This window comes from Rissa tridactyla, chromosome 2 (assembly GCF_028500815.1).
Source record: "Rissa tridactyla isolate bRisTri1 chromosome 2, bRisTri1.patW.cur.20221130, whole genome shotgun sequence".
NCBI lineage: Eukaryota > Metazoa > Chordata > Aves > Charadriiformes > Laridae > Rissa > Rissa tridactyla.
In genome coordinates, this window is record NC_071467.1 from 145,304,887 (window position 1) to 145,317,639 (window position 12,753).

The 12,753-nt window shown below is 40.1% G+C and overlaps 1 protein-coding gene across 1 annotated transcript in view; it reads right to left on the reverse strand.

Annotated features, from left to right (window-relative positions):
* Nucleotides 1–8,785: 8,785 nt before the first annotated feature.
* The window catches only part of TRDMT1 (tRNA aspartic acid methyltransferase 1), a 30,278-nt gene continuing 26,310 nt past the window's right edge, over nt 8,786–12,753 (reverse strand). Inside the window, 1 exon segment of the mRNA XM_054192494.1 lies at nt 8,786–9,515. Within this exon segment, the coding sequence (XP_054048469.1) occupies nt 9,415–9,515 (101 nt within the window). The 3' untranslated portion in view covers nt 8,786–9,414.

The window sequence follows — 12,753 nt, forward strand, 5'->3', positions numbered from 1 at the left end:
CCAGCTGTCCTGCGTTTGAAGTGAAATCTCCAGTGCTGGACTGTGCTGTGGTGAGCCCAGGTGCCCTTTGCTCTCACACAGCTCTTTATTCACAGGGTGCCCATGCTGCTGGCTTGTCTTGCAAGGGTAAATTTATCTCAAGTATCTTAATTAAAGATCGACAGCATGCAAATCGTTTAGACATTATATGCGTTTTTCTTTTTTTGTCTTTCAGTTTCAGGAGCTTTGAAAGATCATTAATTGAAATATGCTTGTATTTTATCATTACGTCTTTGACCTTTGTACAGCTGAGCACCCCTGGGTCTCAGAGCACCTTGTAATCTGCAGCTGGCTACTGCGGGAAAGGATCACTCTCCCAGCACACTGCACCATGCAGGCAAAAGAAAGAGTATTTAGCAGCAGTAAAGGACCTAGATTGTTACCAAAAAAAACCACCACCAAGCCCACATATAAAACCCACAGTGGCTGGCAAGGAATATTTGTATTGAAAGAGAAGCTTCCAGCCAGTAATTCATTGGGCAGATGACACAAACGAGTTAGCATTACCAAACAGCATCCCATGGATTATAACAGCAAAATACAATTTTAACCAAATATGGTTGCTCTGACTCAAGGATGACTCAGTCCCCAGATGCTGGAGAGACAATCGCTTACGAAGGGGACTTCATTTTGTTTGGCATGTGTAGACTGTCTTCATTGTACACACTAGGGCTCCCAAATTCAGGGCCAGACATAGAAAATGCAGAAGTCCAAGGAAGAATTCAAAGGAGGCTAAAAAGTAATTGAAAAAATACAAATTAACATGTTCTGAGAGCCAAAATTTCAATCTTGACCCCATTTTCCTCTATCCTTCAGCAGTACCTTGCAGCCTTCTCAAAAGAAGTGTCCCACCCAGGTGCTTGTCTGTACTTGTTCCTGAGACCCCACGCTGTTGTGGCTGGCATCCATGGCAAAGTCAACATCCCACTTCCCTTTCGCTTTTGCAGGAGTCTCCATAATCCCCTTGCACAAGACTTTGCTGTGCTTTCCTCTCCCTGCTTAGGGGAGCTTTGAGTGTATTTTCCTTCCTCATGCTAGAAGCTACCTGAACATCCAGGCCTGTCGTGGGCAAAAAGAACCACCATTCTTTTTGGTTTTTCTCTGTGCTTAGTAGAAAGCTCATTCATGTTGCTCACATTTCAAAACTCTACTGGGGGAAAAGAGCAGCAACAGTTGTAGCTGTTCTTGCTCGAGGGTAACAGTAGCCACCATTCACTGATCCTTTATACCCAAGACCTTCATGGAGACCACAGAGCTCCTACACTTCCTAACCCTGCTCAGCCTTCCTTTCTGCTTCAGTTGGCACTTGTCACCTACAGATGTCCAACACACACGTGGGACATGCCCTGGAGCTGGGGTACTGAATGAACTCTAGAGCTTTCACAGACATAAAAGTTACGAGGTCAAAGCACTCTAGGAAGAGATTGGATGTGGCGACAAAAAATATTAATGTCACCTCAAAAAGAGACAGAGGTGGACTGTGAATACGAATGTGAAGCCAGGACAGCTAATGTTTGTGGTAGTACCACAGATAATAACTTGATCTTTACTATGAATAAATATAATGTCCAAGATTTCATCAGCTGCATCCCACCACCTCCATTACTTTCTGTTGTTTGCATAAAACCTAGATTTTTGTTACATTTTATTATCTGTGTTTTTAGAAACATATCTCACAATTCAGAACAGCGTTAGCCTGCTGACCATCTTGTGCTCACACAGACTGTGGTGCAGGTAACCCAGCAGTTACTGCCACTGCCTAGAGGTCCGGAAGGCCAGAGGTGAAGCTCCTCCTGAACCCACAGGAGGCAGCTCATCCCACACGCCTGCTGGTGCAGTAGCAGCAGCTCAGCTCTCTGGATATTCACCTGCTCCATGGCCTCCAGGAGACTGAGTCTACCAGCCATTGCTGCCAGAACAGAGGAACTTGAGGACGAATCCCCATGTGTTGTCCTTTGCCATCATAGGGAAGAGTGTTTACATGAAAATACAGACTTGTATCCTCAGTTGTGGAAAACTATCATTGCACCATTCAATCCAAATGAGTTACTATATTTTACATCAACTGAGGATCTGTCCTCACACATTTTTTAATTTCCTATTCTGCTCTTTACTCTGAAACCTCTGTTCACATATAGGAGAGCATAAATAAATTATTGACAGCTCTGTCTAGTCGACAGGACACCTTCTGCCTCTGGGTATCCTGGTACTGTCCATTAAACTACTGCTCACAAACATTCATGATGTCAGTTCTGTCTGGGGCTTTTTACTCTTTTTGTTTCATTTTGGTTTTTGTTTTAACAGTCTTTAACAGAGTTTTTATAACTGTCAGTTGGGTGTACACTTGAAACTATGGGCCAACTAAACCTGCGCTTCCTAGCAGGCTGGCTGAATGTATGCATACTTCAAGGACTTTCTCTCACGAAGTCCATTGCTGCTGACAGTTTTCAGCCTGGACTTTAGCTTTGACCCACAAAATCCTTCCTTTTCTCTATTCACTTCTTTTGCATAGTGAGTATGTATTGCCCCTTTCTGCTGCCTGTCAATCCTTGATTCAAGCGCCCCTTTCCAACTAATTAACTCCAATATACCAAATGACCAACAAGCAATAAACCTTAGAGGATGAGGAGAAAGCTGCTAATGCAAGGAGGAAGAAGAAATAACCCTTTTCACCTTCTCTTCATGCAGGCATTATAGCTTAGAAAATGTCTGACCTTAAGACAAGGTGACTTTGTCTATGGACTGATTATAGGGTGGAAAGAGAGCTCTGGACATCTAAACTTGGCATGACACACTATTTTCCATTTCATTAGACCTTCCAGATTTTAGTTAATTTACTTTCTATTCCTAGTGAATGCAGCTGAGGCTGGCCAAGTTGGTAAATCTAGAAACCATTTTAAGGAGAAAAATAAGTCCACACCTTTTAATTTTACTGAAATACATCGGATTGGGACATCATTTTTGGAGGAGCAGAATGGAAACCCTGCAAATGTCTGGCATAAGAATAGGGGCTGTTCTTTCTAACAAAGAGAGCTGGCATGAACCCCTCCTCCCGGGACACATCGTTCATTACCTCACTGACTTTATGGCTGAGGAAACACCTCTGAAGAGCATAGGTTGTGCACAGATTTGGCAGAAGTAATAGAGCATTTGTCTCTAACTCTGGCTATTCATCCTGTACTAGCAGGGAATACAATTTACCACCATCTTGTGTAGCTGTGTGAAATTAAATGGTGATGTCCCTCTCCTTCTCCAGGAGTACATGCCTGCAATGCAAAGAGCTGCTGTAGAAGACAAGAGTTGACTCAGATTACGGCCAAAAATTACATACACATTAATTGCACCTAGGAAGTCAACTCAGATGCAGAGACATGACACAAGTCTGTGACAATGCTCCCTTTTCATATGGGGGAAAGCCAACTATTGCTGTGAATCCCAACCTGGCTAATTTTTTTAATGAAAGACTAACAAATAATCCTTTATTTTGTTCCAGAGGTGCAACAAAGATCCCTGCTCTTCAATGTTATGATTCAAATATTTACAAATAATTACAAATCCAGCCCTGTTGCCAGTTTAATCCTGACTAGTGCATATTTACCCGAGCTTCCCCTCAGTTGAAATCACGTCTCCTACCTGTATGGTACAAATGTGCAAATTGCCAGTGTAAACAGTGCTCTGTATCGAACTCAGCACTTCTGGTGTGTTCCTACAGCTCCGAGACGACCGAGCACTAAGCTGGTATTAGGCCCTATATGGAGGATCAACAACCACAAGGTTTACATCAAACAGGGGTAACTCTGAAAATCCTTTCTGTCCCTTACCCATAATCACCCATCATCGCTTCCTTCCTTCTCTTTACATGTCTCTGGAGAGTTTCATGGGCACAGCACCCTCCCCAGGGGCCACAGCAGCTGCAAGGCTCCATTTCCCACACCACTCCTTATGGATTTCTTTTACTTCTCAGCATACTGCCCTCTGACACCTGCTTAAGATTTTGCTCCCTCAACACAGTTGATGAAGTTAATAAGTTACCTGCTGATGAAGTTAAACTAACCGGCCAGGAAATCTGGGGGTTTCAGTTTTTAATAGCCATTAACAAAGAGATGAGTTTTGATTTGGTTAGCTACTTCAGCTGGAATTGATCTACTGTCCTAATTCTCCCTGTGTGTCTTTATCAAAATTAAGGTGGTTATAACATTTATTAGTTTTTTAGTTTCATTAAGCGACTCATATTTTAGTTCCTCTGTCTTTCTGACTTTTGTTCCTACACATGTTGTTTCTACAAGCCACCAACCACTTTGATGCTTCCAATTTTCTGTTTCATTCTTTTTTGAAATTAGGTTCATGAAAAGTTTACAGTCAGTTACGTTGGCTTTGTTCTTTTCTATTGATTATTCCAGTCCTTTTAGCACATTCCAATTGCTTTAACGTACACTGGAGTTATTTTTAGGGACTTCCATTTGCATAGTCACTCTTCTCCACTAATAACCCTAAAGCCATGAATGGACCTGACTGCACAGCCTCCCTCAGATTTGTTCTATTCTGTACTGTTGGCTTTATCAAGAGGCTTAGATCTGAGCTACGTCCATAAATCATTTCCTGTATCGATGCAGTGATTACAAATATTGGCATTCTGTCATCATACAAATATAAGGAAGTAAGAGTGATCATACTGGATTAGAAAAAGATCCATCTAGGGCAGTTGCCTGTCTCAACAGTGGACAGAAGCAGGTAGTTAAGAAATGAAGGGTACCCGAAGGGGCAAGCACATACAGTACCTCTCCTAGCTACTCTCTTGGCCTCCATTTATCTGCAGCTTGGGAACTTTTTCAGCCAGAAGTCTACATATTCAGTACTCTCAAAGGACTCTCATTCCATGAACTTGTCCGCTCTTCTGAACTCTTCACCTTACAATGCATGTACAATGAATGAGTAATGCCACAAGGTAAGTAAGATCAATATACAGTCAAAATGCCACTCAGAAATATTAATTCTGACTAGAATCCCATTTTGAAGTACGATATTTATAAACAGAATGGGATGTTTCATTTTTTAAATACATACAGGGCAAACATTTGAACTCATCACAACTCTTTATTACTGTCTAGGCATGAGAAAATATATTAGCACTGTCAATGTTCTTTGCTTCCAAATGCCACGTTGCAATTTAAAAATGTTTGCAGTACAACAGCCCAGTGCATGGACAACAGCACAAGATAAACATGCTCTCAACAAAGCTGGGATTTTGGGACATATTCTTGTGTTTACAGTCAGAGAGGCTGCCCACTGGAGGAGACTTTAGGGTGAGATTTACCCAGTGAAGGGTACCCAACACAACCAGTAGCCATCTGAAATTCCCTCCAACAACCCTCTCTCACTAAAAGTGGTGCATTCCACTCAATTTTAGCCCCTCCAACTCTGCTTCTTGCTTCTTCAGAGCTCTTACCAAAAGATCCCTTGTCCATGCTTCCTCCCACTGTCAAAAGGACCAGGTGGAGGAAAGTCAAAGAGAACAACTCAGTTGTCTTGTCTTTACAGATGTCTGTGTGGTCATCTAAGGCCACATTTTTCTTTTCTTCAACAGCTAAATAAATTCCCCAACCTTTGTAACTAAATAAAGATAAAAATAAGACACTCTCTTCACAATAACATTTAAATTGACATACTATCACTACTCAGTACTTCATTTTCCCTGGTGTCTTGGATATCAGTTATCTATTCAAATAAGTTGTTATTAAACAAGCATAATCTTCCCCTAATGAGGTTGCAATACTAGAATACTCATCTTTGCACAGGCAAAAGGAAAATGGTTACTGGAATTCATTTGGGGCTCTATCCCCAGTATTCTTATACTTTCACATTATTTTTCCTGGGTATTTCTTTTAACATTTCTACTTCATACACTATTTATATAAGACTGCCCAGAAAAGCCTAGTGTTCTTAACCAACTATTACCTTGTCTCCTCGTCCTTACTAGTATGGCATGTTCTTTAAACACTATGCAGAAAAAAATACACAGAGCATACATGTGGTTTCATATATCTAAGAGGCAAAATATATTAAACTGCTAAGGAAAAGAAATATAATTCAGTATTTATTCACTAAGCCAACAGAGTGTAAAACTTCAGTATGAATAGCAAACAAATAGACAAGAGAAATCAAAGGGTGAACTGAAAATGAATAGTTCATCCTGAGATGTAACAAATATTTGCTAAATTTTCTATTTATTTTAGAAACATGACAACTGCTAAAACAAAATTGTACAGTCATTGAAGCATTGGAACTGTTCAGATTTCTATTGAGATGTCTCTTTAGAAAACAAAATGGGCTTACCCATGACTAAGTTTAAGACATACGATAGTGTTTTCACAGATCAATGTTTTTGCAGCCTGTAACACACAGATTCCTGACAATCCTTACACTCCTCCTGTGAGGGTCAGTAAGAGGTGAGACAAAAAAGCCTGCAGGCAGGAGCAGGGAAGGATGCACCTCCACTGTAAAATTCTGAGTGCATGTGTCAAAAATATATTCAAACCCACTGCGTTAAACAAACGGTATTTTAGTAACTTCATAGCTACACAGGTTTCTTCATGAGTGTAACAAATTCCTAGATTAACTCAGATAAAAACAAGCTTATGTAGGTAAGACATTCTGTAAGGCAAGCACAAAGCTTCAAAAATGACTGCATAAATATGACACCACCAAATATGACATCCTTTCCCTCAGGGGAGTTTCTCAAGTTTGAAGGAATGCAACCACATCATCTCACTCAGATAACAAAATGTATTTCAGATGTGCAGAATAAGTGAGCTACAAAACCAGATTCTGGAAAACTCCTTCCACTTCCAGAGTCGTCTTCCAGATTTCACTCATTTACCTTTCAGCTGCTTTTAGTAATCACATCTCATTGCTGTGAAAATGCTTAAGCTTAGGTTGCGAAGTGCAGCACTGATGCAGGCCACAAAGCACTTACGATTAGCAGACTGCTCGGAAAAGGAAGCAACGTGATCACCAAGTGAGGTCAAGCAGGTGCAACCCAACAGACGTCAGTAAACGAGTCTATGAATGATAAACTGATGGGATAAGCAGCAGCCACTCAATTTAGCTGTGCTGGTATTACAGGGTTAGCAGGGGCAAAATACAGAAATATGTATTTACAACTCTGAAATCTGTTCTTTCAAACTAGCTCCTTCACAAACAGCTCTAATTAGCAAACAGATTTCAGACTTCACAATCACACTCAATTAAAATTCACTGTCAACATGTAACAGGCTGTATTGCTATATTAGTTTTAGATGCAGCTAGATAACTTACAACTTACACTTTAATACTGCTTGCTTATAAGTGGCATATAAATCATTAAAACATGTTTTACAGATTAAGGAATTGAAAACTAATTGTTAATAGTAATATTTTGCTAATATTATTATAGTGAGGCAAAATGAACAGAATATTTAGATGGTTTAGCAGAAAGAAATCACAATTTATACATAAAATTGACCTCCTTTGTTTTAATTTCAATATTTGGATCATATTAGACAGCAACAGATCTTCCAATTATCATATTTCTCCCAAGACCACACAGGTACTAGTTATTGATCTGGCTGATAAACATACACAATAACCACCACGTAAATAGGAAAGTATGGTTCATAACAGTGTCAAAAATACACTTGCTTTTTGTAGTTTAGTAGTATGCACAGCCTAAAGTTAACCTAGTATTTTTTGCCATGACAGTACTGTAAGAGACCAGGTAAAGATAGAGGCCAAGCTCATCCTTCTCTAGAGCCTAGTCCAGAGCTCTTTTAGGAGAATCAATTTCCACTTCTCTTTTATACCTGGAACAGCCCAAGAAATCTAGAAGTACCTGGGGAATAAGACAGGCTGAAGTAGGTCAGCCCAAGCTTTTCCCGGTTTAACAGTCCAGAAGCAGCATGCAATCAAGACTGAAGAAGAAATACACAAGGAGTCAGCGTAACTATGGCACAAAATAACAAAGGACTTTTTCAGGACTAGGGCAGATGAGAATAGCTGCAGTATCTCCACAGCAACTCTGTTCTCTATAGTCTCTAGCTTCTCCTGTATTACCAAGCCTAGATGCAATACACCATGATTGTTCCTATGTGATCCTACATGAAAAACAAGCAAACAAACAAGCAAAACAAGAAACGGTCTTTTTCAGGATTGGCAGCTTTGACAACTTACTGCTTTGGTGCACAGGAACTATGATCAATCTACGAGATCCTTCAGTTTTGTGACACATCTGCTCCCTAATGGATGCTTACTAAGTATAATCTCTCCTTTTTCTCCCTCAAGCTGCTTTTTCTCTGGATACCAATATAATATTACCTGCAAGGAAAAATAACAACTAGAAAATATGCTTCTTTAGAAGGCTTTCAGTTTTCCCACAATTTTCTCTATTATTTCAGAGATACTAAATTCACAAGACTTGATGATTAAACAAAACATTCGGTCCAGCTCTATGAGATGGTGTAGCTGCGGCACTCTGGATGGCCATATGCAGTGGTTTCATCCCAACGCCCACTCCTAACCCTAGTACTACTATCAAGTGGGAAGAAATCTTCAGAAGAAGCGCATATAGTTTTTCTCCAGTTCTTATGCCATAGGAACGTAAAAATGGAGTTTTAGAATTTCTTTTGTCTTATGTGTTGGTCTTTGGTAAGGAGCAAGATCTTATCCTGAATAATATAAGTGAGAACAGAAACATTGCAAGTTAATGTCAGGGTTGTGATAATCTTGAAATATTTTTATTCAACTGCAACTAAACAAATAATTCCAGACAGATACAGTTGGGTTCCAGAAACCTGCAAGTTTTAAGAGAGGATGAGGTAACCATAAACCAAGGATGACACTGTCTCTCCTTAAAAAGCGTATACAAAATACTGAATTTAATAGTTTAATTAGCTATAAAAAAAAATAATCAAAATTTCAGATCATACACTGATATTTACAGATGAAGACATTTTACATGCAGAACTTGGTCTTTGCACTTACTTAAAAGAGCTTTTACATTTACAGCCTTTTTATACTGTACTGAGAAGATAGTTTTAATATAAAATAAACTAGTCATCCATTTTCATTGAAGTATATGTAAATGCTGCTCTTTTTCATTTTGCAAACTAAAAAAGACATTAAAATAAAGCAATTAAGTCCCGGCAACTTACATTTAAATAAAATACCTCTACAGTACAAATCCACCATAAAAGCAAGGTATTAAAAATATATATGTTCAGCAGAATATCTGCACAGATATTTTGGTAAGCTATGATTTTTGTTCAGCTGCCATCGGCTTTCTCTTGAAAGATGGAAGTATTTTCTGTCACCAGTCCATACTCATCAGATTCAGGTTCTAAATTATCCAAGTAGAACAGAGATCAACTTTGCCACCACGTGTACGTTGAGGCTGTTTCCCAGAAGACGGTAGCATTGCTTTATTGTTACTTTGTCAGGAAAGCCTAAAACAAAAAACATATAGTGCAACATCGTTAGTCTGGGTTTTAGTCTACTCCTTTTTCAGTGAACAGTTCTTAATGCATTTATCTCAGATTGCAGCATGGTTCACCCCCTCAAAAAAAAAATCACAAAGTTACAAAAATAATTCCCAACCAGTTCATTGTATTTTTATCAGTCCTTCCATTAGCAGTACTGCCATCTCTAAAGCTTAACAACAAGCCTCAAAACATTGCTCTACTGTAGATCTAATGCCAATCTACCGTCTCTTCATATGGCTCAAAACACCCAGCAGTCTCAAGGAGGGGCAGTAGCACCTAAAGCACTGCACAACTGCTACTCTAGAAAATATCCAGAGGAAGATGGCCCCAGCAGAAATAAAGTGATGATTCTGAAGATAGACTAAATCTCATTTCTTAATAAGCTTTATATTGTACTTCACATCTGAGCCCCTCTAACCAGTTGAGGTAAATCAAACAAGTTTTGCAGTGCAGTACACCACCAGTACAGACTAATGCGCAAGGCTTATTCAGTAAGTGATCAAGCAGATGAACAGTTTTCCATGTAATTCAATGCTGACCCTGTCAAATGCCCTCAGAAATACAGACAGCATCTGAAATGTCCTTCACATGGTGAGCACATGGACTGGCAGAAAGAAGGAAGGCCCAAAAAACTGGCCCAGGTATTGTGAAAGGGTTGTGTTGTGTATTGAATGCACAAATGTGACCAAGCTTCTGAGAATGAAGACGCTGACAACAGCCAGCCGGTCTGCTGTAACTTACTCTACCTGTGCACTAAAGTACATTTGCTTCAATTTGAGTGAAAGACAAACAGCAGGGGTGATTCAACCATTTGGGTCCTTTGCTAAACCATCGAAACTTGATCACATTCAATTACTTGATCATTCCCTAAGAAGAAAACCTAGCTTTGAGTGCAAGTAGCGATATATATGTTCCGAAATTTTCACAGCACTTCAGAAAAATTCTCTTCCAGGGATTGCTCAGGAGAGAACATGGTTGGGCAGTTGCTGAGCCAAGGGTGGAAAGCCAAGGAGGAGGTGTCTGGGAGGAGTTGTTCCATCCTTCTCTGCCAGTTATTAATGCCTCAAATGTAGACTGCTTTGGTAAATACATCTTCTGCCAGCTCCATCCACTCTGCCCAGCTTTCTGGCATGCATATCTGGGCAACCGTTCTTCTCTCTTTGGAACAATCACTTGTGCTCCCACACACTTCCTTAGATGGAGTTTTCACATTAAATCACTGAATAAAGTACAGAATCTATACGTTTTAAAAAGTATATAAAAATAAATACACATTTATGCGTGCACACACATGTGCACATGCACTTATCGCCCAAGAAGCTTACCTGTATCCTGAAAATTTCAAAGGTTCTCCTTCTGCATTTTGGCAACTGAAAGCCTGAATTAATTGTCAGGGCTCACTGTTTCCTTTATCCCAAGCCTCCTCCATCTGCATGTTAAAATTATCTTGCACCTTCTTGGCTCAAGAGTAGCCTACATCAGGACAGATTTAACAACTCATAGTATGCTGGCACTTGCTGCACAGCTCTCACCACATCATTTAGGTCATGCATGTTATTTGATGACGTCATGGCCTTGGCAACATGCACTACCACATTGTGCTGGCTTTCTACTAGGCTGCCATTTGTTTCCTAATAGCTTACATACATCACTAACAGGAGAAATGGAAAAGGCATCCTGACATCACCCTCATGAAAGCAGGTCGCAGGTGCAAGAATGCTCTGATCACTATTAATGATATTGCTGTGGGACTCACAGCAGCGGGTAAGAAGAATGACTGCAATATTTCATTGACTTATAGTGCAATTACTATTTATACATTTAGATGTTAAAAGCACAATAAATCTGTTAATGTTAAGAACTAACAATAATTTTAACTCTGGATCTCACATATTAGAAAAGGCCATCAATTTGTTAAAATACAGAACCATTTAGACACAATCATGTTTCTTCTGATAATACTGCAGCTGCAGCTAGTAACAGCATCTGTTACAAAGCTTCCTGACGTTCTCTTTATTTCATTTTCAGCGTATAATTTTCTCATTCTTTAGCTTCTTAGACCAACAACATATTTGCAGTGGGTACATCTCCAGACTTTCTGTTGTTGAAAATTTGAGTCCAACTGTTGCTGTCACTACAGAACACAGGAGCAGCGAAATTATAGCACATTTCCCGCTGGAAATACCACACTTCACAATAATGACTTGAAATTTAACATGGGAGAAATGCTGTCAGGGAAACACCCTTTGCTGTAGCCATAAATACAGCAACTTTCAAAAAAACCCCATATCTTGCAAATCCTCAAAAGAAGCTTAGATTATAGTACCTAAATTCACCAGAGATTTCAATCAGCCTAGAGCTGAGTAACACTAAGTACAAAGTGGGAAATGCCTTAGATTAAACAGAAAGGAAAGAAATGTCAGCCTTGTGACTCAGCGCAGTGGGAAAAGCTTGTTGTGCCTATGAATCAGGAGTATATGTGAGAGGAAGCCACTGGATGGGAGAGGCTTGTTTCATGTGTTGTGGAAGTTGGAAAATTGAGGCAGGGAACTGCAAGAACCATAAAGAAGGTCCCATGATTAAGGCAGAAGGGTGCTGCCCTCTGAGACGTGGAATCTGTCCCTGTCCCTCCATCTGCAGTTCCCAGGTGACAGAAGACAAGTTTGCTAAATGAGCGCTGTGTAGATGCTGTCCTGGTTTGAGGTAAAATGGAACCAACTTTCTGTTCAGTAATTTTACTTCTTAGCTAGGCCTCTTCTAACTCTCTGAAACTAACAGCATATTGTGCCAAAAACTGTTCGTTCTCAGAGTGATAAGACCAATATTTACAGTTTGTACCAAGGAATGGTATGCAGAGAGACTCTTGCTTAAACTTATTGCTATAACAACCAAAGTCAGATAATTTCGTTATTTGCCCCACTGGAGGGTCGGAAATGGAAAAGCATAGAGAGGTCCCACCTGCAGGGAGGATCGGGCAGGACAGGTGACCCAAAGTTGACCAACAGGGGTATTCCATCCCATCTGCCCCATGCTCAGTATAAAAGCTGAGGGATCAAAGGGTCAGCTCTCTTTTCTTCAATGGCTGACGTCTGAGGAGGACCCTATCCGTTCATCTGCCTTTGATCCTGATCTGTGTGTTCCTGACTCCAGCTCTGGAATCCAGTTCCCACCCGTCGCCGAGTCCAGTCTGGGACTTCCCCCG